This window comes from Myotis lucifugus, unplaced genomic scaffold, assembly GCF_000147115.1.
Source record: "Myotis lucifugus unplaced genomic scaffold, Myoluc2.0 scaffold_33, whole genome shotgun sequence".
Taxonomy (NCBI): Eukaryota; Metazoa; Chordata; class Mammalia; order Chiroptera; family Vespertilionidae; genus Myotis; species Myotis lucifugus.
The window spans coordinates 220,762-246,080 of record NW_005871081.1 but is presented as its reverse complement, the minus strand read 5'-3'; the positions used below and the strand labels follow the sequence as shown (position 1 = coordinate 246,080).

General features: G+C 43.9%; 1 protein-coding gene across 1 annotated transcript in view; it reads left to right on the top strand.

Annotated features, from left to right (window-relative positions):
• Positions 1-25,319, top strand: part of ATP11A (ATPase phospholipid transporting 11A) — a gene marked incomplete at its 5' end in the record, with an annotated part of 136,343 nt that overhangs the window by 101,788 nt on the left and 9,236 nt on the right. The window contains 12 exons of the mRNA XM_023752473.1: positions 2,696-2,799; positions 5,172-5,353; positions 7,885-8,136; positions 10,101-10,275; positions 12,318-12,420; positions 12,675-12,820; positions 13,588-13,647; positions 14,438-14,565; positions 15,416-15,551; positions 21,072-21,137; positions 22,219-22,322; positions 24,317-24,482. Coding sequence (XP_023608241.1) covers positions 2,696-2,799; positions 5,172-5,353; positions 7,885-8,136; positions 10,101-10,275; positions 12,318-12,420; positions 12,675-12,820; positions 13,588-13,647; positions 14,438-14,565; positions 15,416-15,551; positions 21,072-21,137; positions 22,219-22,322; positions 24,317-24,482 — 1,622 coding nt within the window. The remainder of the gene's footprint in view (positions 1-2,695; positions 2,800-5,171; positions 5,354-7,884; positions 8,137-10,100; positions 10,276-12,317; positions 12,421-12,674; positions 12,821-13,587; positions 13,648-14,437; positions 14,566-15,415; positions 15,552-21,071; positions 21,138-22,218; positions 22,323-24,316; positions 24,483-25,319) is intronic.

The window sequence follows — 25,319 nt, the reverse complement described above, 5'->3', positions numbered from 1 at the left end:
ATGATGTTTGAAACAATTCAGGTCAGTGTGCTAACGCTTGCCCAAGTGCAGACGGTTATTTCACTGTGCACAAATGAAGGACTCTCCTGCGAGTTGAAGCCATTCAGATTTTTCCAAAAGAAAGGCATTGCATTGTGGAAATCTTTTTGTCTTGATATTTTCCCCCTTACAAATGTGAAGTCTAGGAGCTGAATCATGCAGCAGCCCTGAGCCTGCAGTAATGATCACAGTTTCAGGAAGCAATGCATCCGTTACCCACAAACCGTCTCATGCCCCACCTATGCATTCTCCTGACCTGCATGGTCACAGTGCTGGTACCCACGGGATGTACCTTGGGATCTTCCTTAACAACTTCCATTTATCATCAAAAAGGGCACCACGAGAGCTTGAAAAGGAGCAGGGTCACATTAAGAATTTATGCCCAAGGCATCCACGTCATTAGAATATCTCTTCCATGGGATATCTACATATTTCCGAAGGCATCTTTGAGGAACTGTGGGCTTAGAGGGGAGACAGTCATGCCCTCTGACCTGGCCACTGCATCAATTCATTGTAAGAGAAGTTTGAATATTTAATTCAACAAGTTGTTCTCTAATTAGTAACACCTCCCCGGAGATGACACTGATTGCACTGGTTTTACAGCTTAATGGACCCTTGACTCCATTAGGGGAGACTGGAGACTATAGGCCATGACAGCCAGTTAACAACTTGAATTTCTTGCTGAGAGCTCTCCGCTGAGAAGTGTGTGCTACAGCCCTCAGAGCTGAGCTCGGTCCCACAGCATGCTCTTCTGTAGCTTAGCATCAGGTCACCTGTGTGAGCTGCTGCAGGTTAGGATCACCTCACCTGTGTGCTGAATATCTTATTTATCACCAGTGTATGCACCGCTCTGGGTTAGTAGCTGCCTGCTTGCTTACAAACTTGGAAAAGAAGGTCTAAAGCTGGTGCCAAATAGTGTCTGCTCTTGTCTTTTGAAGATTATATTTTGCTTTATATTGTGGATATTTTTTAATCCAAGTCTCTCCTCACCCATATCTTAAGACTGAACTTGTCCCAAAGTGGGCACTGAGGAATCAACAAGTTGAGACAGTAAAGAATTTAAGCCTTTTACAAGCCATTACTATGAGTCACCATGATTTTCCTAGAAAAAGAAATGTATTATTGTTTAAGGAGGTATCTTTATTTCATCTGGACTACAGTTCTTGCTCCAAGCTGTATCTGATGACATAGAAACACTGGCTAGAAATTGTCTGGCAGACGGGAATGAATTCTGACATCAGGTGGTTGGTATGTGACTAAGAATTCCAGGTCACAGACCTGGGCAGTCGCATGGGCGTCTTCTAGGGATGGGACTTCCTGCTCTGGTGGATTCCTGCTCCGTGTGGCTGGCCGTGCTCCCAGGTCTGTCCCAGCCTCTGCTCAGCCACAGCTCAGGTCATGTGCTGGCAACACAGACATCACCAGACACCATCCTTTCTGGCCAAAGGTTGACGTTACCCTTGGTTTAATTTCATGACTTGTGTGAGCATAAATTGTGCTGTATTTTTAATGTTTTCACTGTGTGTATCCCAGGAGTTAGTTCTTCCTGGGACCAAGGAAATAAGCCAAGGTGCACTATGCATACTGTAGCTGAGTACATGAATGGGCCCGGGTGGGTGCCCCGTGTGCACCAGCTGGTATGGTCCCCCTAGCCCCTGCACACAGCCCCTCCCTGACCGCCCCACCTGGGGACTTGCTGTGGTGGGACCATTGCCAGCTTCTCCTGGCGCCTCTGGATTGGGTTTCCCAGATGTACTTCTGAGGGCTGTCAACATCCAGGGTTCCTAGGGATCAACCCCGGACCAGGGAGCTCAGCATTCGAACTTCCTGTCTGAAGAAAAATAAGAAGACAACAGTGCACCTTCTCAAGCCCTGCAGCCTGTGACCCAGCTTTTCCCTCCATGAGCTGAATATCAGCAAAGCCCACCTGGCAAAGGGCCCCGTGGCTTTGCAGGCCAGGAGCCTCCCCGTCCGAGGGGCCTGTCTTTCAGGGCTGGTGCCTCTGTCTCTGTTACCTCCTTTTGTCATGGACTAGAGAGTCCCCCTACTTATCTGGAGGAGAAAATGGTTTTATCGTGAGGGACGAGGAGCATGCGTCTACAGTACAAATATGTGCCTAGTATTGGGACATTACTTGGAAGGTGGGGCCACAATGATAAAACAGACATGTCTTGTAACTCTGGTTGATGGTGACTCAGATGTTGTATTCTACGTCAAAGTGCATTGCGTTCTACTGGGTTTTGACGTTTACCTCCTAGTATTTCACAAATTGTTATCCCCACTTCTGGGTCAGCCGCACCCTTCGTTTCCCTACCCCCTCCTGGTCCCAGGGTCATTTCGTTGCTCACTCACATCCTAACCCGAGAGAAGGCAGAGTGACAGGAGGCAGGGCACCCCGGAGCCACTTGTTTTCCTTGTTTGTGGCTTTCCTAGGAGGTTTCTAGGGTCGTAAGGATAAAATGAGGCTTTGGGGTGATCTGTAGATTTAATTTTTTCCTGACTTGACATGTTAGCTGATCTATTGACATCTCCTTTACAACAGTCTCGGCACTGGTATCCCTGTTTTTGTTTCTTAGTAGCATAATATGAAAACTAATTTAGTTTTCCCCAAATTGTGATTAAATCAAACATCTTTTTTTTCCTTCTCATTTTCTAGGAGAAATTTTTCTCTTTTGCAAAGGAGCAGATTCTTCAATATTTCCCCGAGTAATAGAAGGCAAAGTCGACCAGATCCGAGCCCGAGTGGAGCGGAACGCTGTGGTGAGATGGAGGCTCCAGGGCACGGGTCCCATGGTTCTCCCGGGTCAGGAAGGAAAGACTCCCACTGAGGATGCCACGTGGCTTTAAGAGACACACTAAAAGTCCGAATGGACTACGTGTGCACAACCTGGAAAACCCCGTTGATTTTCACACGGGTAGTGTTCCAACCTGGGTACCACCCCCAGCAGGTGGACTCAGGAGCCTGTTGCATGTTTTGTTTCCTTTTATTTTGAGGTGGGGGCTGGGTTGGTTGGTAGATGATTGTGGGATTGTTGGTAGACATTTGTGGTGATTATACTGGAGAAAGATCTTTATGCTGAATGATTTCTAATGATTCCTTTTCAAAAATCAGTCAGCTCTTAGGCTTTCCATGTGTCTTCACTTGTTAAGTCTTCTTCCCACCTCTCATTCTGAAGCATAGTCTGCCCTATAAATTCAATATTGTTCAGTTTGTCGGCAAATCTGAGCTTTCGAGCTCCCCCTAACCCTCCACCTCCCACCCCAGGCTCCAGTTCCCTTTCGCCAAGGTCTGCTGTGGGTGTGGGACAAGCGGTGCATCTCTGACACAGGGCCCCTCTCCTCCCCTCCACATCAGACTGTAAGCCAGTGATGGATGGCTCTTATAGACACCTTCCCCCTGCTTGACTCTAAATATTGTGGCATTAAATGTGTATATTGTCCGAGAAGCATCCTTCTTCCGCTGAGACCATGCGTACCGGCGGCAGCTGCTGCAGCGGTAAACTCTGTTAAGTGTGGCTGCCATGTGCAAACCCTTTGGCTTCCACTTCGTATTAAAGCGCCGAGTAACACCTACTGGTCCCACAAAGCAGCTGCCGCGGAACCAGCAGGAATCAGTAAATGAGCTGCAGGTTTAAGATTATGGAACCTTTTGTGTATGGGATCATGAAAGTGACAATGGCACACATTTCTGCTGCCCACCGAGGTGAGGAGCCTGTTGGAATAGAAGATGAAGGACTTCTCTTAAGCACTTAAGTGTACACGTGCAGGATGTAGTCCACTTACAGACGACGAGTTTTAATACAGGGTGTGCAAGGTGACCCCTGAGGGGGCAGCCCCATCTGCAAGTCCCTTCAGAACCATATCTGAAATGACAGCGAGGCCTTTTCCCACTGTGGCCAGATGGCTGTGTGACACCGGCCACGCTGGTAGCCACACAAGTCAGTGGCATAGGCTCTGGACAGGGGACGCTTGTTGCTGAACCCTGGGGTCTCTGCCCAGGACGGGGAGAGGGTGTTCTCTCCCCCCGGGCTCTCCCGTGCACCCCTCTCACTCCTTCAGACGCAAGTCATATCTGAATGAAAGGAAGTTCACGGAGCCAAAATGGAATTCCGTGTGTTCTATCCAAACAACGCTGCCTGGGCATCAGGAAAACCCAGACTTTAAGACTCAGGGTTCCCACAGCGTACTATTATGGCATTATGTCTCCTGCTCTAGGGGCTCCTGCAGAAAAGGGTATAAGACTTCCCCCTCCCTGGCCCATTTCTTAACCAGGTGGTCCCTTTCTCTTATAACTGGTTTTAAACTTTTCTCTCAACTCTTTAATAACTTGGCTTTCTGACATTAAACTTTTCATCAGGCCTTCTGTGTACCCACAGTGCATAGGGGAACATGCTCACTTCTTGCAGATTATGCCACGAGCCTTCTCTCAGCCCCTGGAAATCTGCTAATGTTCTCTCTGAGGGGCAGAAGAGCATCTCCCTGTAGCCATCCTGCCAGGCAGAGAGGAAGGGACAGGCACATTCCTGCTGTGAAAGCCCCACGCTAACACATGGATGGGATCCAGTGTTCTGCATGTGCCTCGCTGGCTGGGGTGGTGCGTTCGTTCTCTGTGTGTGGTGACGTCCAGAATTACGATCACAGCAGAGAGTTCGTTATTCCTAGATTTTTATTTCACTCTCCTGTGGACCCAGTGGGTTTGATACATAGCCTAGCCGCTTCCTTCAGCAAGTGCTGCATAAGATCAAATGGAATTACAAACTCCCGTGTAAAAAATGTTCACTTTAGAAATATTATTTGGTATTCACCATAGAATTGCAAATTACTACCCTAAAAAAATTCAACTCTTCATTTTTCAAAATAAAAGAACAAAGTCTTATCTTTGGATGGCCCTGATTTTGTTATTTATTCCCATGCTTACTAGTTTGACTTTTTTCTGTAATCTGTAATGATTATATTTGATGTAGACGTGAATAATGCAGTTGTAAATGGTCAACCCATTTTAGGGTTGGTTGGTTTAGAATTCTTTGGTTAGTAATTTGAATTAGAGAAAGGAAACATCAAGAAAGCTATTTAAAAATGATATTTTGGCAGAGTGACCCTGAAATTCACGTGGAATGCATTGCCTCCCATAGGAGGGTCTCCGGACTTTGTGTGTTGCCTACAAAAGGCTCAGCCCAGAAGAATATGAAGGCATTTATAAATTGCTACAGGCTTGCAAGATGGCCCTTCAAGATCGAGAAAAGAAATTAATAGAAGTCTATGAGCAGATAGAGAAAGATCTTATTCTGCTTGGTGCTACCGCCGTTGAGGATCAGTAAGTAAACACTATGCCTTGTCTCCAGAAATAAAGCTTGATGCCTCACGGGTGCTTCAGAGGAAAGTGTCAGCCACACGGAAGGCCCGTGTTCACAGGTCGGAAGAGACAGACTGTCTGACTGCATGCCGGGGCGGGGGGCGGGGGGGCAGGTGTGGGGAGATGCTATCACAGGAAACTCACGACTGGGTGATGTTTTACTTTCCATGAATAAGATTCCTGAATTCACACTTTCACAGAAGAAACCAGAATTAGTCAGCATTTTTGAATTATGTTATGTATAGTCAAGATATCTTACAGGGTTAATTTTTTAAATTATTCTTTAGAATGGAATCAATAACTAATATGTGTCTAAATTTGTTACTAGTTCTTTCTAAATGCAGGTGTAAAAATGTAGGTCTTAACATGCTCAATGTGATCAAGGGGAATATTGCAAATCATATAAGAAGAACTGGTAAAATTACTGATTACAGGTTTTCAAATGCTTCTTAAGAAAGAGCCTCTAATCTGTGACAAGTCTGAAACAAGAGCTAAAAGTTACTTAAGGCTTAATGCACTAAGAAATGGCCATGGGCCCGCTGAGAACAGAGTAAAGAAATGGAAAAGAAAAAATTATTCCAATTTAAAAGAATGAAATAGAAGCTTCAATACATTTACTGAGATTTTATTTCCTATAAAGGTTGGAAGTCTTTAATATCTATATATTGGTCCAAAATTTAAATCCTTAACCCGAAACCTACAGTTTTTCCGTGTCTTTAACAAGCATTTACTGCGATCTCAATCTCAATAGCATGAGATTGGACAATGCAGGAAGTTTTGGGTTTGTTTGGATTTGTTTTTTGTTTGTTAAATTAGTCTTTATTGTTGAAAGCAATACAGATGTACCCTTTTTCCCTCCATTGACCCCTTCCAGTCCTCCCCTGCCGCCCCAACTCCAGGCCTTCACCACACTATTATCCATGTCCATGGGTTATGCATATATGCATAAAAGTTCTTTGGTTAATCTCTTCCCACCTATCCACCCCTACCTTCCCTCTGAGACTGATCAGTTTGTTCCATGTTTGCTTGGGTTTTTTGTGTGTTTGTTTTTGTTTCTTTAGTCCCTTTCCTCATTCAGTCCAGAGTATAACAGGTATGGACACAAGTATAAACATGAGGAAGCATAACATGCACAGGACAGGTTTACAGCGTGGAACGGCAGTCATAGAACGGAGCTGTGCATTCGGCAGGAGAGAGATACTCCGTAGGGTGGTTTTGCCTGGCGGGGTGTGGGCCTGGGCCTGGAAGGAAGTGGTGGGAAAGTGGAAGGCTCTTACGGATGGAGGAACCAAGCAAGCAGAGCCGATGTGCAGGGGCCCCTCAAGAAGGTTGTGGAGCAGACTGAGTCAGTGGGGAGTTGAGACATCAAAATATTGATAATAGATACTGGTGTGGGTGGGCACATATAGGGGCCAGTGGCTTTGAAGTGATGATATTTGTGTACATCTTTAAAATCTCTGGCCAGCCTCTTTACAGACCACCCTCAGCCTCAGTTTCCTTAAAAAAAAAAAAAAAAAAAAGGTGAAATTAGAGATTTTTTTTCTCTCTCTAGAATACTTATGATTGTGTGGTCAACCTTGGATGATTCCAACATCTAACCAAATCTTTCCAGTTAGAATCTGAATCCATTTCTTCTCTGCAGTGCTTGGCAGAGAGACACAATGTTACTCCACACGCCTATCAAAACCTAAGACCCTAAAACCAAGAAAAATGCTAGGCCCCCGAAAGGAGGCAAGCGTGGTTTTGATGCCAGACTTCGATGGATAGCGAGACGGTCTGACCAATGTCAAGAGAGCCGTTTACCCTCAGACACGTTTTGTAACCTCTGCAAGCTTTGGGTTTTCCACACGTAAAATGGGGTGGTGGTCAAGTCCTCAGCCCTTACGTTGGTTATAGAAGTGAAATGTCACACGAGAAAGGCTTCACACAGCAGCTGACACTGGGAAGCTTGTGATCCCTGCTAGCCATAGAATCTCTGCTAACATTGTCAGTGTGTTACCTGGTTTCCAGCAACCTGGGCTCCAGTTTGATAAGAGGCAAAATTTGAACAGTTTTTGCCAAAAGAAAAGGTAATGAATAGTACTGACCATCTCTTTTCCAGATCTCATTTTTCCCTGGGTTAGACATTTTGTTGTTGATGGCTATATGATCTTTCTTACAGCTGCCTAAAGCCTCTCCGGATAGTGAGTCCCAGCTAGACCGAAACTGTCATGCTGGTGTATGGCAATGCAAGCAGCCCTTACTTCTAGATATTTTATCCATGTTATCTATTAGGTATTAGAAAGTGTTTAGTTGGGGGGAGGGGTAAAAAATTAATACACTTTAAAGACAGGTTCGGGCACTTTACCATAAGACCATGAGTCAGCGCGATGGTGCTTTTTAATTCTGAAGGCCTATTAAAATATTTTCATAGGCCACAAGTTTCTGAAATGGTTTGTTTTGATTTGCCTTTGTCAGCCCTGGCGATTGTTGTTTCGTTTTTGGGTTCTTAGGCTCCAGGAGAAAGCTGCCGACACCATAGAAGCTCTGCAGAAGGCCGGCATCAAAGTCTGGGTGCTCACCGGGGACAAGATGGAGACGGCGGCAGCCACCTGCTACGCCTGCAAACTTTTCAGGAGTAACACACAGCTGCTTGAACTAACCACCAAGAAAATCGAGGAGCAGAGTTTACATGACGTCCTGTTTGAGCTGAGTAAAACTGTCCTGCGCTGCAACGGCAGCTTAACCAGGGACAACCTCTCAGGGTAGGTGACCTCCGTTGGCAAGGGGAGAGCCTCAACGCCCTTGCTGGGAATGTGGTTCTGCCCTCCCATCAGTAACAGCATCCGCGTGGTGAGAGGGACCACCTGAAACATGAGCAGAGCTATTTCTTTTTAGCAACTGTCACGTGTCTTTTTACACAGAGGGTGTGCATAAGAGGGGGTGTGGGTGGGTGTGTGTACTTTCACACTGCTGGTTAAAGGATACAAAATACTTGATTGATTGATTTATAAAATACTGTGAATGGGATCATTTTCATGTGTCTTTTTAAAAATATATATGTTTTTATTGATTTCAGAGAGAGGAAGGGAGAGGGAGGGAGCGAGAGAAATATCAGTGATGAGAGAGAATCATTGATCGGCTGCCTCCTGCATGCCTCCTACTTGGGATGGAGCCTGAAACCTGGGCATGTGCCCTGACTGGGAATCTAACCATGACCTCCTAGTTCATAGGTTGACACTCAACGACTGAGCCACACTGGCCACATTCTCATCTGTTTCTAAAACACTTGGGGTGGGGGGTGGGGGAGGACAGACGGTACTTTGGATTCCTCAGGGCATCTGCCAGACCATTGAAAGAAATATTAATAATACATGATTGCTTGTCTGTTAAGACAAAACAATATATGCTCCAGAGTTGGGTTTTTTCCAAGAATACTCAGAATTTATTCTGATACATTTTATTAATGTTGTCCTTGCTGGTGTTACTTGCACGATCTAAGAATAGATTTTATTTGAATCGTTTTAGGTTGTCATTAATGTAGGTAAAGCAAAAGCAGCTCTCTGATCATATGCAAATTTTAAAGTGTTCATAAGTGGTACAAAGCTATTTCCCTTCACCTAATCTTCAGAGTTCCTTTTGGGAGTTAGAGATGTTTCTTATAATTTTGAAAACCAGCAAAGAGAAATATTATAATCATGTTCTTCCCAATGCAGGTCATTCAGGCATAATACCAAGGAGATAGTAGCTGTGAAGATAAAGACTGAGGGTGGCCAATGTGGTCAGGAAGTTTGGGAATAAAGACTGACCTCTTCAGACTGCAAGATAAATGCTTTCCTTCTATGGTTGGGCAGTACGGGGACACACACATGAATCCACAGTTAGAACTGTGTGTTTGCTTTGCCTACGCGAAATGTGAATGTTTAATTAAAACACAATTTTAAAATTTAGTCAGAGGTTTTACATTGAGTACTTTAAAGACCATATTGATAAAACAAGAAATACAATAGTCCCTCTCTAGCCACAGTTTCGCTTTCCCCCGTTTCAGTTACCTGTGGTCATGGTCAGCAAGTATTAATGGAAAATACCAGAAATAATTCACAAGTTTTCACTGTGCACCATTCTGAGTAGCATGGTGAAGTCTCAAGCCGTCCTCCGTCCCACCTGGAGTGTGAATCATCCCTTTGTCCAGTGTATCCACAAGAGAGACAAAGAGAGAGAGACCCTGTTCAGATAACTTTTATTACAGTATATTATTATAATTGTTCTATTATTGTTGTTGGTCTCTTACTGTACCTCATTTATAAATTGAACTTCATCAGAAGTATGTATGTATAGGGAAAAACATAGTGTATATAGGTCGGTACTACCTGCCTTTTCAGGCAACCACTGGGGGCTCTTGCAAAGTGTTCTCCGAAGATAAGGGAGGGATTACTGTAAAGCAGGTCCTTAAATAACATCATTTCATTTAGTGCTGTTTCGCTATAATGTTGATGAGACACCATGGGAATATAACTCTTGTGTACATCAGCCTATGGTAAAATCGGTTTCCTTATATATCGTTTGGCTTAAAGCCGCAGAACCTATTGACAACATCAGGTTACTGTACTAGTTTTGTAATCCCTTGATCATGGATTTGTAGCCTCTCTAGATATTCAAGAAAGTTATGTGGTCTTCTAAAACCTATAAACTTAGTTATTGAGGAATCTCTGATTTGTGTCATTAACAGACTTTCAACAGATATGCAAGACTATGGTTTAATTATTGATGGAGCTGCGCTGTCTTTAATAATGAAACCCCGAGAAGATGGCAGCTGCAGCAACTACCGAGAACTGTTCCTGAATATCTGCCGGAACTGCAGTGCCGTGCTGTGCTGCCGGATGGCCCCTCTGCAGAAGGCCCAGGTCCGTGCTCCTGTCCCTTATAATTATCTAGTAACTAGAGTCCCAGTGCATGAAATTCGTGCAAGCGTAGGCCTTCCTTCCTCTGGCTGCTGGCATCGGCCTCCCTCTGGCACCCGGGACCCGGGCTTCCCTCGCAGCCCTGGCTTCGTCCGGGAGGTTGTCCAGTCTAATTAGCATATTACTTTTTTTATTATAGATTGACGGGTATTTAAATACTGAAAGCCATTCACTAGTTGTCATAACCACTGATTATTTCTTTTGAAATGTAGCAAAGTACCACCGTTTTTACATAGAAGCAAATGTGATAGAAATTTAAAACATGGATCTTGTTTTGCTTGTTGTGATTAGTATGAGTTCACTGAATCAAATGGATGACCCTTTCTAGGAGAGATGTCTCTGACTGACTTGTCTTGTAAAATAAAACCGCACACACAGGTATAATCACTGATAGGAATACACACGGAAGGCAAACGTTGTGACCTCAGCGTTACTGAGCCAGTCACATGAACCCATTTCACCTTCAGCATCAGCCTGATAGATGGCTGATGTTAATCTACTTTTACAAATGAAGTACCTGTGCAGAAAACCAGGGTGATGTTTCTAAAAGGAGGCGTTTGGAAAATTACAGCCAGAATTTGGTTTCCAGTTTGTCGGACTCCAAACTCATATTCTACCCACTGCAACATATTCTTGTGGAAACACACACCTGATGGTTTTTTAAAAAATACTCTTTAAAGCATTATGGCATACATATGTGAACATAGATCTCTTTCTGATATCAAACTACAACAGTTCCAATTTTGTTAAACCACATTTTAGATACACTAGACCAGTTTCTTGTGAATGATTCATGAAAGAAAACAGTAACAGCTCAGACTAACCCAGTGGGTTAAGGTGAAGTACTGAAAATCACATGCAAAGAGGTCATGTTTAGCATCCTCGCACGTGAACTACACTAATCTGTTAAGTGGCGGGTTACTAAGAATATAGGACTCGACCTCCCTGGGTAATTCTTTGTGAGGACAAGCTGAGACTCGAAAACTCATATACATTCTATCTAAGATAAAAAATGGTTTTATTCCCTACCGCCCTCTTATGTGTCTGATTCTATGTAAACCTTATATGCACTATATATAAACGCATCTCTGAACTGAGTCTAACAAACTTTTATACAAATTAATTTTTGTTTCAGTCTCTCATCTTGAAACAAAGAAGGCAATCTACACATTTTTCCCTTCATCTTTTTACTTCTGTATCTCAAACCATCATTTAGACACATGAATGGAAAATAGTGAGTCCCAAGAAATTGGCTAAAACATTTGGAAATTATTCATTGCATTGGACTGTCAGATTTGTTTTTACACACTTGACAAGTTTGAAAATTAAAATAGCATTAAGAATAGCTTATTTTAAAAAGTAGATGCTAGATAACAAATAGTTTGGAATAGTAATATTTTCTAATAGAATCCAATGTTCAGATTTTTCTTTTTATATTTAAATATACTTTCCCTTCTGTTTAAATATGTGAGTGTAGCTGTAACTGAAAACTACTTCATCTATTTTATGTCTGTCTTCAGGTTGCTAACCAGCCATTTCCTACTTATCTCACTGTAATCAAACCTTAGCTACTTTTGCTTTATTTTGTTTTTCTTTCAATGTGAAATATATCGTATATGGATAAAATAGATCGAATGTAGTACACTTACTTTAAGCCAGGGGTGCGGAGCATCCGGCCCATGGGCTGTATAAGGCCCACAAAATCATTTGGTTTGGCCCTGCCAAGGCATTAGGGGTGAGTTAATTAAATGCTTGACCAAATATAGCAGGCTAATTTTTAAGTTGATAGTTTTGTATGATCCACAAATGATGTTATAAATAATATCCAAATGGCCCTTGGCAGAAAAAAGGTCCCCCACCCCTGCCTAAGTAAATAATTTTTTCATTTTTCTTACCTAACTTATATCTTCCTTATTTATACTTAGTTAATGATTAACCTTATCAAAAGTAAAACAGAGAAGATCAATTCTGTATTTCTTTTCCAGATTGTTAAATTAATCAAATTTTCAAAAGAGCACCCTATTACATTAGCAATCGGTGATGGTGCAAATGATGTCAGCATGATCCTGGAGGCCCATGTGGGCATAGGTAAGCCTCTTCTTTTTTTATTTCCTGTGCATCTTGGTAACTGAGATTTATCACTTCAGCTAGACAAGAAGGGGATACAGCCAAAGGCAAGATCATAGGCTTCAGATGACACAGGGCAGCATCTGGGATTTCGTACGTTCATGACTAAGAAATCTCACAGCCATGGTTGTATCTAACCTTATTTTCTTATTCCCATTTTCACTTGCATGTTGTTGAGAAAGCGTGTACTCAGCACATTTATTCTCTTCTTATAGGTGTCATTGGAAAGGAAGGTCGTCAGGCTGCAAGGAACAGTGACTATGCAATACCTAAATTTAAGCATTTAAAGAAGATGCTACTCGTTCATGGGCATTATTATTACATTAGGATATCTGAGCTTGTGCAATACTTCTTTTATAAGGTAGGAAGTACTTCCTTGCTCCTCTCACTGTTTCGGTGAAATATACTACCCGCGATGGAATGACACAATTTACAGATGCCTTAAGGCAGTGGTTCTCAACCTGTGGGTCACGACCCCTTTGGCGGTCGAACGACCCTTTCACAGGGGTCACCTAAGACCATCCTGCATATCAGATATTTATATTATGGTTCATAACAGTAGCAACATTACAGTTATGAAGTAGCAACGAAAATAATTTTATGGTTGGGTCACAACATGAGGAACTGTATTTAAAGGGCCAGAAGGTTGAGAACCACTGCCTTAAGGGGTGATTTATGTAAAAATAGAAGTAATTGTCAGCAAGGAAGGGGCTGATCCTAGCGCTTTCCTCCCATTCGCACAATTTCATGTGGAATCAATAAGAAGATATCAGTTGTAAAATGAATGAGAAAGGGGCATTCTTTTATGATTCCTTGAACTAATTCCTTATTCATTATGCAATTTGATTCTTTCCTGTTTACACTGACACCATTCCCTCCTATCTCTTCAACAAATTTGCTTTTACATTATCTGTTCTCAGAGTTACCAGAACATGGTCACATATGCACTGTAGGTGCTATTAAAAAAGAGAAAAAAATGCAAAGCCCATTACCTGCTCCTATGAGAACATAGGACACTTTTGGGTCACTTTCCCCAGATAAAGTGGTGTCCCGTGGACAGCCTCGGAGGAGGTTAGATGCCTCTTCCAATGTGCCCTTGAACTAACTGGCATGTGACTTGTCTTTCAGAATGTCTGCTTCATTTTCCCTCAGTTTTTATACCAGTTCTTCTGTGGGTTTTCACAGCAGGTGAGTCCTAATGTCTTAAGTCAGACGCTCCCCTGAGCCTTATCTCCCTCCCACATGGGGGTGGCTACAGTGGGGGGAGAGTAGACAGCAGAGGCATCAGGCCAGGATGGGGAGGGAGGCCCAAGTGCCCGCAGCAGCCCATCAGCGGGTGGAGAGAAGGAGTGACGTGGAGGGGCCCACGTCTGCTGACTGCAGGCTCTCCCGTGCAGCCCAGTGAGTAACTTGCCTACCCCAAGCCCAGGAGAGCTGTGTTGGGCTTTCTGAATGGACTGAATCTAAATCTGAGATTCTGTCTCGGTGTCTCACAATTCATTGGCTTCTGACACTTTCAAGTGCCGAGCAGAGGTGTGCAGGCCATCTGATGGGAGAAGAGACTGTCAGGGCCCCTCCTTTCCCTTGCTCACTTGTTCTCCTGTCCTGCTCAGATGGGCTGTGGCCACCTGCTTCCATCTGAAGGGTCCGGCACTGGGGGAAATGGGAGCTTGAAGATGGCGATCAAAATTGCAAGCTTTTATGCAACTTTTTTTGTTGCAAGTTTGCAGTGGCCAAATGGGGTGGGTCACCGTCGGGCCTTCTCTCAGCCATGATTTTAATCTTGACTAGTTGACATCATGAAGCTTTGAAAATTGTCCTTGTCCTTCTAAATCTGTAGAAAGAAGGCTCTGTCTGTATTTCAGAATGCTCATGTTAAAAGTCTTTGCAAATTAAAAATGTATGTTTAACAAAACAATCAAAAAAGTTTAACGAGGTGCACGGGTGCTGTTTTCAGTGGATGTTCTCCTTCTTGCAGACGCTGTACGACACCGCCTACCTGACACTGTACAACATCAGTTTCACTTCCCTTCCGATTCTCTTGTACAGCCTGATGGAGCAGCACGTCGGCATGGACACACTCAAGAGGGACCCTTCCCTCTACAGGTACGAAGCCGCAGGCACACTTGCTTTAGAGCTCGGAGAATAATAACGAGGCAGCCAGAAAGCAGTGCCTCCAACTAAATGCCTGGTTGAATTACTTAAAAACCAGAAACATTCAGTGTCAGCTGATGCACTTGCTTTTACTGGAGTCCTTACGCAAGAGTCAATGTAATTTGACTGATTATACTTCAAATTTAGATAGATGATTTATGTTGCATTTGAAATGTACATATTAAGCCAGTTCGTATTTTGTCATATTGTGTTTGCTTTACCATGCCTTTTGTTTTTTTTAATTTGTTTACCATGATTTTTGATAAATTACGAAAGGACTGGGGTAAGGATGTCTATCCCCTTATAACCCCAGTGCATCTATGACCTAAATTATTCTTAAAAAACCACATATGCTCTGCTTTATTCAGTGAAGTGGTGGGGGCGTGGAGTTAACAGATCTGATTTTGGTGTGTTCTTTTCTGCTTTTTGAAAAGTATGTTTTAATAACAAGGAAATGACGTTTGTTATTTCAGAACTGCACTTCAGGATGTCTGGCATATGTCTGTGTTACTGGGGTTTTTTATGGCTTTTTAAATTAAACTTACTGTATTTCAGAAAACTTTAGATTCACATGTGGTTGTAAGAAAGAATATAGAGAGATTCTGTAAAACTGGGACACCCACGTAGGATGGGTGGATGGTGCCCACACCAGTGCCCTGGTTGTGAAATCTCTCCAGTGACTTAGAGGCCCCTAGTGGACACAGGTGCTCACTGCAGAGCACAGTGGAGACAGCGGGGTCCCTGGCCGAGGCCTATTTTAATGGAACGCAGCCACTATGTTCTCACTGTTTTCCTTCCACAGAGATATCACCAAGAACGCTCTACTCCGCTGGCGAGTGTTCATTTACTGGACATTCTTAGGAGTATTTGACGCTCTGGTATTTTTCTTTGGTGCTTACTTCATGTTTGAAAATGCATCTGTGACCAGCAATGGACAGGTTAGTACTGAACTGGGTCTTGTTGACTTGGCTGCTTGGGAATAACCCTCGATTGGTGTTCGATCCGGGGTCAGTGCAGTCATTCAGCACAGCCTGTGGGGTCTCCTGATATTTGGGTCTCTAGCTCCCAAATCGCTTACAGGTCATAGTACGTCAGTAAATGCACTACTCCGCATACTCGGCTTACTGTGGGAAATCCCCTTCCTGAGGGTTTTCAGACTTTGTTTCTGTAACTTGTATTTCACCATTAATTATTTATCTAGCGGTTCAGTGAGATCCACCAAGCATGGCTTATTTAATATGGGAATTTCGTATTTAACACATTTTCCCCTTTTTTTTCACATGTCCTTAAGTGTCTGTTTCCTTTGCAATGAGTAGATTGATAGTTTCTAATAGACATCAGCTCTCTGGTTGCATAATTTCTAGGGTTTGTTTTATTTGTATCTTGATTTTTTTCTTTTTGCGACTTGCTTTCCTTCCCACTCTCAGATAATGACTACCAACACACACATGGTAAGACAATTGTGGGTGTGTCCTCTCTATGTTTTTGGAGTGCATTCTAGATAAAATATTTCTCGAAAATATTTTCAAATTGTGACTACTTCTGTGTGCTTTGTCAGTAGAAACACTATTAGCTGCTGCTCCCCTCTCCTTCCTGTAGACGAAAGTTGTATTAGAGAAGTCTGTGACATTTGATCATTTGTACTTGGTGTTTATCTCTGGATTTCTGTGTCAGGATTGCCACTGAGTCAGTGACAGTTTTCAATTTGACTTGTTTGAGCTTCCCTTTACCATAAATTAGAGGCAACGTATGCAGGCATGCGGGGCCTGTTGGGGACACCGCTTGGAATGTGGCAAACCCGTGCTACCTGGGACAATTGCAAAAGACATGGAGCACATGTCAGAATTGTGCCCTACCTGAATGTTACGTATTTACCTAGCCCTAAACATAAACACTGTTGTTGATGTAAATAAGGGTGGCTTGTGAACAGAAGTTTGCTTCATTTCCTGTTTGACAGAACACCTCTCCCTATGTTGTCCTCCTGTGTGGCTCATCTCTTAGAGCTGTTGGCTTGAAACCCAAAGGTCTTGTTACAGGTCCCATAGAATTTGTTTACCCATTTATTTGTTTCTCATTTCTTGTTACTAAAAGGTGCAGTTATCTTTCATTATAACGTAAACCGGTTTTTACTAAATTGATCTTGAGAATTTTTTAAAGTCTTCTTTCACTCTTCTACAAACTTTGCATTTTTCTGGAATTTGTTCTTTGTCTTAGTTTATTTTAATTGAATAATTTCTGGATGCTAGCAGGCCATAAATGTCATTAAACAGAGCTGTCTTATTGTTCTTTATATTTCTTTTATAAGATTGTCCTTATGGGTTACGCTTTAAGTAAGCGTCTCGTATGTATCTTAAAAAGAACTAAGCTTCTGTGTCCTGAGGATGAAATTCCAGGACCGTGGTAGCCAGCTGATACGGAAGTAAGTGCCATTCATCAGGCACTTTATTTGCAGTTCATATTCACAAATCTTATCCTCTCTCAACTGCCATCGCCCATGGACATATTCATAGTTGAAGAAACTTCACTTCAGACAGGTTAAAAAATTTATACAAAGTCAGGTAATTAGAACTCAAACCCAGGATATTTGGTACAAAATTATAGTATTTGTTGTAGTCCATGCTGCTGCTTACCAGTAATTGTTTAATCTCAGTGTTACATAGTAAAATTAGAGGTGCGCCTGAAAACCTATAGGGAGTGCTGGTTGACCAGTGTGGTGGGGCTTTGAGGTACAGACCATAGAGAGGCCTTGCCAGCGTGATGTCTGAGCAGCATCTTCTCCTCCTGCTCAAATTCCAGTAGCCCTGATGTGTCTCCAACCAAACTTCCACCAGCCACTCCTTATACCGCTGTGGGTCAGTGGATGCGGTGCTGTTTTGAGGCCTTGCATATTATCCAAGGATTTCTACCAATTCTTGACTTATATCCTATTTCCTGTTTCCTTAAGGATGCCCTGAGCCCCTACAGATCCTAAATACTAACGTCTCAACTTCTAGAATGATGCTTTTCTGCAACACTTTTATATCTCCCATAATTACCACTTGCATGCCTTTGTTCAGCCATTATTGGACAAAACTGTTTATTAGAATTTGAAACAATGACAGAAAGAGAGACCAGGGTAAAGAAAACACAAGTTGACCTGTACCACTCCCACTAAGAAATCCCTAGTGGGTGACTTGCCACTCATTAGCCAAGAGCTGTGAGAGTACTCTGCTCACTGACCTGTCATGACAAAGATTAAACACGCATAATGCACATCCTGTCATATGAAAAGCTTCTGAGACACATAGTGATAGTAGGAAGCAGTACATGGGGCAGTTGGTGCCAAATAAGGTATTTAATGTGAGGTGTTTGTCTGTCTATAGTTATGCATTTTAGAGGCGAAATTTGCTCCAATTCACTAGTGCTCTATAGAAGTTAAATAATCTAAGGACCTAGAGTTATAACAGCAAGATGAATAATACTCATAGCATCCCTAATTATGAGTGATAAGGGTGTAAAGGACCTAGTGTGGACACTTACCTGTGTCACTAGGAAGACAGGAGCTCCAAGAGATTGGCATAGTCCAAGGCCACTCCAGGTCAAGTGCAAGGCCAAGGGTATTCCTAGGTGAACACTTGGAAGTTTAGAGCATGGTATAATATGAGTCAGTAAACATCCAGGTAGCTGCAATTTGAGCCATCGCCAGCCAGTGGAGCAAGGACAAGTTATGCCAGCAGACTTGGTAGCAATCCGGAATCTGTGCATGAAGGAAATGTAATAGGTGTTTCTTGTGGCTGTGATCTTGAAAAAAATGCAAGTCAGGTTTGTTGTGGGATATTTGTATGCATAAAAATTAAATTGGTCTGGATCTTAGAGCTTTAAAAAGCAGGAACATTTCCTGCAAAATACCCATCTTCAGAAGAGAGAGGAAGAAGTGAGAGAAGGGATTAAATGTAGATCTATTGGAGTGGCAGGCTCCAGAGACATTCTACGAAATTCTCATTATCATCTGAGTGAGGCTATGAAGTTAGTGACATTCTCAATGGAGATAGCAGTTAGGAAATCAGGCTCATGGGGGGCATGGGAGCTAATGAAACTTGAAAAAAGATGGTCCCTCCAGACAGTTCTTTGAGAAAGAGGGTTGGTATCCCAGTGAACCATGCCACCTCCCACCACAAAATCCATAGAAATAATGGCAAACAATTTTAATAATACATTTTTTATTAGCAGTTAGCCTAAGGGCTTCCTTAAAACAAATAAGAAAATTCAGAGGAATTTATAGAGATGTCACCATGATTGTCTATCCCAAAGAGCCAGAAGTAGCGAGAGAGCATAGGTGAGGGTGGAGCAGATCCCAGCATTGCCCAGGGTTCCAGCCAAATTTTCAATTCTGTGTTCAAGGTAGTTGTGCTTTGTTGCTATTCACCTGTAAACATGACAGCGGAGGCCCATGTGTTTTACTGGACTAGGCATCGGGATGCCTAATCTGAGATCCCCGATCCACCATAATCCACAAATACAAGAAAACCTGGCGGTGCCCTAGAGAAGTACCCCCTTACCCTCTGGAGAGAGAGAAATAAAGAAGTCACTTGAGTGGCTGAAAGCTTGTCCCTGATTTGTGATGCTGTTGGAGATAGCCTATCACTCTTCTGTGCTGACTCCATTTCCACAATTTGCTATTATCGAACACTTTTTAAAATGAGTTCCAGGTTTCCTGCCCAGCAGGGGTGGAAAACAAGCGGGCAGGTGTGCCAGGTCCCACCCATGGTGCCAGCATGGGATTCAAAGCCGCCCTTTGCCTTACAGCAGGGTCACCCCTCACTTTGGCCAACAGCATCGGCCTCCAGTGAAAACAAAGCAGAGCCACTTTCTCTCCAACACCCAGCTGGCCAAGCATTGTTGTAGTCCTCTGCCAATGTTCCTGCCTCGGAAGTTAAGCATTGAAGGGAGAACACATTTTTGAGGATTTCCCAGCCTGACCATTATTGCCACCTGGGGCCAGAGAGCTCTTGGCTGTGGGTTGCCCAGTGCAATTAGCAGGCCCCTGGCCTCTGCCTGCTAGATGCCTGTGGCACCTCTCCCCCCACTCCCCGCCCCCCATGGTGACAGCCAAAAAACGTCTCCAGGCACTGCAAGTGTCCCCTGGAGTCAGAATTCCCACACCCCCTCCCCACTGAGAGCCACTGGTGATTGTGGCTCCGAGTGACGGAAGCCCGGTTTCGCTCATGGTGCTGAAGTAAAGAATAAAGTGTAAAGAGATGCTCATTGGGGGCAGGATCCTTATGAAGTCTGTTTACAACAAAGTCCTAACACGTTACTTAGTTTTCCTTCTGGAATTCTACCAGTGTTCTTACCTCACTAGATGTATCACAAGATGGGTAGCCTACACATTCACCTGAATCGAGTCACATGTAGTTGAAAATTTGTATTCCAGTTTTTTAAATTCATTGTGAAATAAAGCTTTATAATCTGTTAAAGAAGGAAAGCAACGTTTTCTCAGAAGCATGGTTCGCAGTACCAGGCACAGCAGGTTCTTAGTGTGGAAACCTGGAAGAAACTTACTCTTAGAATTGCCCCCTGGGGGAAAGAAGTCTCCAGCAATAGGTGTTTTATTTTGCTTGTGTCTTTGCCTGTAGGTGGGAATGTGCTGTTTTCATGATGTGACCGTGAGTGCTTCCATCCCACACCATCCCCGGCAGCCTGCCCGGGTCCTCGGGTGCTGGGTGCTGGGAGCCCTGCTCCCTGCTCCCTGCTCTCGCCTCTCGGCGGCCTCTTCTGAGGGACTGTTGACACGTCTGTGGTTCTGGCCATCAGACTGGCTGCAGGGGGCCTTCACGCAGCTCTGTCTTGTCTGCCTCATTTCTCCCTTTCCTGCGATTTTCCCGAGGAAATCCTAACCATGTGTCGCACATACTGGCTGCTTACTGGCAAAATGTTCCAACACTTGCTTTTCTTCCAAAGCAGGCAGGTGTCAGACTTGAGTCCGAAAGAGAATAGACAGAAACTCTACTGAGTTTATTCTTGAACGTGCAGAAGGCGTAGAACTGGGTAATCGGGTAAATGTTGCTTCGACATGAAACTCGAAACAGAAAAACCAGAGTTAGCATCATGCATATGTAATACCTGCTCTTCAGTGTTTTTCTTGCTCCCAGTTTGTGACGTTAGGACTGATGTGTGTTGACAGCACCGAGGGAGCCAGTTTCCGGGAGACAGGACTGTCAGTGTAGGAAGGGCTGTTTCCACCTCTCGGTCACTGCCTGGCCCTGCGGGATGGCACTGGGGAGCCGGGGGGTGAATGCCCAGGGTGTTCACTGCCATCTCCTTTCACTTTGTAGTAACAAGACCTAGTCCCTGTATCTTGGGGGTGTGAAGTGTTGGCGCAGGACAACAATGAGATGTATGCTCTAAACACTCTCGTTTGAGTGTGAAAGAGGGGAAATGCGTATTAACAAAAGACTGCCTGGACTCTGTCCCCACAGATATTCGGAAACTGGACCTTTGGGACGCTGGTGTTCACTGTGATGGTGTTTACCGTCACACTAAAGGTAAATTCTCCCGTGTTGGTGCTGCTTCTTCTGGCCACGGTTAACCCCGGCGTGTGTAGGTCTCCCCGTCTTTGAACTACAAATCCGTTCCAAGTTACAATCCACACTAGCACACAGCCCAGATGGGCACCTGGGCCCAGTAAGGGGGCTTCTTACCACCATTCAAATGAGTGAGGCGTAGACTCAGCTCACCCCACGATCCAGTACACAGACCTCCAGAATTATACAGAAGGCAGATGCAGGAATGAGCCTTTTCTTTTTTTAATTTGTTTTTTATTAAATTATGTATTAGTTACAGTGGACACACAATATTATATTAGTTTCAGGAGTACAGCATAGTGATTAGACATTTATGTACCTTATGAAGTGATCACCTCCATAGGTCTAATACCCATCCCATAACAAACATAGTTATTACAATGTGATTGCCTATAGTCCCGATGCTGTCCTTTACAGCCAAGGCTACTTGTATAACGGGCAATTTGTACTTCTCAATCCCTTTCACCTTTCCCACTCATCCCTCACTGAGCCTTTTCTTTGTAAAAGGATTCGGATTCGAATTATTTTCATTGGCAAGCCCACCTGCCCCCCAGTATAATAAAAAATGCACTTGAACTGAAATCAATGCATTATGGAAAATCCAGCTCTTTTAAAAGTCAAATTCTTTATGGGACATTATTATGGAAGTCCCCACACCTATCAATCTGAGTTTTAAAAAGTGATACAAAGAAAATCCAAAAGTAATATTCTTAGTAGTAACATAGCCAGTACCTTAAGCGATCGCCCCCGAGTCCCTGCTGTTGGAGAAACACTTCCCAGTGCATTTCCCCCGGATCCGGGTGAGAGTTACTAGGAATGCTGTGATTACAAGGACGTGACGTCACACATTCTGTATCTTCATTGGAAGAATAAGGGCTTGTTTTCCTTGAGCAGTTTCATGTGGACATTTTGGCTAAAATTAAGGTATATTAAGGTACTGGTTGGTTAGTTGGTTGGTTTCATTATTTTCTGGCTCTCTTTCCTCGCCATGGCTCATGTGACATGTAGATAATCCCACTGCTCATCACCTTTTTTCTTCCAGCTGGCATTAGATACACACTACTGGACTTGGATAAACCACTTTGTCATCTGGGGGTCGCTGCTATTCTACGTTGTCTTTTCCCTCCTCTGGGGAGGAATCATCTGGTAAGAATTATAAGTAGCATATAATCATTATTACCTTTATACTAGTAGTCCTGCAGTATCTTTCATCGGGGCCTCAAAACACATTTTCCATTTAACCTCATTCCTGTGTGCAAGTATTTGTTGAATGCCTGCTGTGTGCAAGGCTCTGTGCCATGGCGGGAATGAGGTAGGCATGGTCCCTACCCCTTGGGCCCCACATTTTCAGTGGTGGCAACATGCTGGATAATAACTTACCGGGGTTTTGACAAGTGAGGAACAAACCGGGTGCTATAGCAAGGGGCCTGTTTCACACTGAAGGTCAGAGAAGGTTTCTCACATAAAATTGTTATTTAAACTGCAACCTGGGAGAAAATCACCATCATCGTAACAGGTCTCACTTATTAAATGCTTCCTAGAATGAGGCATGGGCTGAGTATTTGACAGCACATGTCTCATTCTGTCTTCCTCCCAACCACATTCTCCGTACATTGCAAGTGATAAAATGGACAGAGAGAGCAGCGCCACTGGGCCGAGGCAGCCTGACGCCAGACAGAGCCCTAAGGAAGAGAGATGCATGTGCAAAAGCACTGTGGCAGGGCCATGGCCAGTCCACTCTGACTGGAGAGGAGCCTTGGTCCAGCTGGAAAAGTAATCCTGATGAGGGCAAGAAGCGGCTGCATTTGACATGTGTTCTGGTACTGTCACAAGCACACCTTCGCCCATGCTCTTCCTACCGCCAAAAATGCCCTTTCCAATTAGCCTTCCTCTTGAGCTCTTATTCATCCTTCAAAACCCTGTGGTTCATTGTCCTCTTCAGTGCTTCCCTCTATCACCTCACAGACGGTTCCTTCTAGTCCCCTAAGCATTTATTCATTCTCCTGTCATGGAGGTACCATATTGTTTTATAATTCTCCTGTGTACATTCCTACCTTCCCCGTAAAGCAGAGCATTTCCTGAGCAGGGCTGGGCCTCGGGGAAGGTCAGTGCGGAGGCCCCAGTGGCTATGACCTGGGAGGGAGTGCCTCTTTCGATTAGGCCTGGCTGGATGTGAGTCCAGAAGCAACATCCTCTCCACTCTGCAACTTCAATATTGAGCACAGGTCCTGAGAAACACGGGGCAGCCCCTGAAAGTAGAGAAGCCTCTGTGATCAACCTTGTCCCCATGTTGGCCGTTGCTGAACCTCTCATTACATTACTGCCCTCTCGTGACCAAAGCCATGCATTACATGTTCTTTGCGATCTGGAAATAGAGAAATCTTAGATAAGTTTTGGGTGGGTTTCCAACAACCCTGTGCCAAGCTTTAAGAAATCCCTGAAATACTAGCGAACTTTCCCAAGTTGTTAAAGCTGCAGCCCTGGAAGAGGAAAGTTCATCCTGAAAACTTCTCTGTCTGGCTCCTGGGCCTTGGGGTTTAGGGATCATGAAACTGTAACTCAGGTTCAGCATTATATCAGTTGCTGCATCCTCTTCAACTTCTTTTATGGAGCCCAATATAGATATTTCCTTTGAGGTATAGATTTGCCTGACAGGGAAGCCATTTCGTGCTCTGTATTTTTATAGACAATTTTAAAGAATTTTATAGCATAAGCTTTAGGTAGTTAACTAGAGCTCTGATGAACAGGACCTTTGTAAATCTTCATGTTAATAGCCATTGTGATTCTGAGATACCAAAAGAATTACCCATTTTAATCTTTTTAAATCCTTTTTGTGATTCTGAAACTGAACTTCAGGGACTTATTTTCCCTTTGGGATGACTTCATACAATTTCCTCCTCTTCTCCCATTCAGAACACCCCAGCGTTATAGGGGAAGTTCTCCATCCCATTAGGTCTGTGATTAATTCAAAGCAGGCATGTTCGGTGGCTTGCCCAATGACCATCGGTGCCAGAAGTTAAAGCTGCCAGGACCAAGGGCTCTTTGTGCCAGTGGGGGAAACAGAGCGGGATTTCAGTGTTTCTCCTGATGATTTCTGACCTGCCATCCTGTTGTTTTTCTTCTTTCCCCCAACGCTCCAGGCCATTCCTCAATTATCAAAGGATGTACTATGTGTTCATCCAGATGTTATCCAGTGGCCCTGCCTGGCTGGCCATCATCCTGCTCATCACGATCAGCCTCCTTCCCGATGTTCTCAAGAAAGTCCTGTGCAGGCAGCTGTGGCCCAGCGCCACAGAGAGAGTCCAGGTACCCGGCTGCTCCCGCAGGGGCGTGGGCGCTGCAGTCCCCACATTCAGAGCAGGACATGGTCATTACCAAGGGTAGCATGAAAGGTTTGGGTTGAAAGCGTCATCAGTACAGGTATTATAATAAATTTCATGGTAGATGATTTTAAACATTAACTTAGGTAAAATTCAAGATGACCAATGTTTAGACCTAAGCAGCTAGTCAGCTGAAATAAGAAAAAGATTAAGCCAATACAAAAGACCAATTATTTCATGTAAATCTAAAAAAGTTTTTTTTAATCAATCATTATTTTAAAGATAAAATTGCATTATTTTTAGGGATGGTGAATTTGGCTCAACACTTTAGCATTTACACTGGGAAATTCTGGTAGTCAGGCTACTTATTTTCCACATTCCCAAATTGAGGCCAATAAACTGAATTCTGGATTCAGGTAAGAAGTGAGATATGCAAAGTGGCCAAACTGGCATAGGACACCAGAAGGGTCACTCAGAGCTTTCCAAAACCACGCTGGCCCTTCCAAGAGCTCTCAGGGAGGGCACGTCCCCCACCCCCTCACCCCTGCAATTTCAGGGAGGGCACGTCCCCCATCCCCTCACCTCTGTAATCTCAGGGAGGTCACATCCCCCATCCCCTCACCCCTGCAATCTCAGGGAGGTCACATCCCCCACCCCCTCACCCCTGCAATCTCAGGGAGGTCACATCACCCACCCCCTCACCCCTGCAATCTCAGGGAGGTCACATCACCCACCCCCTCACCCCTGCAATCTCAGGGAGGTCACATCCCCCACCCCCAATAATGTCCCCTGATTTTAGGGGTTGACATTTTAAAGTGGGGGG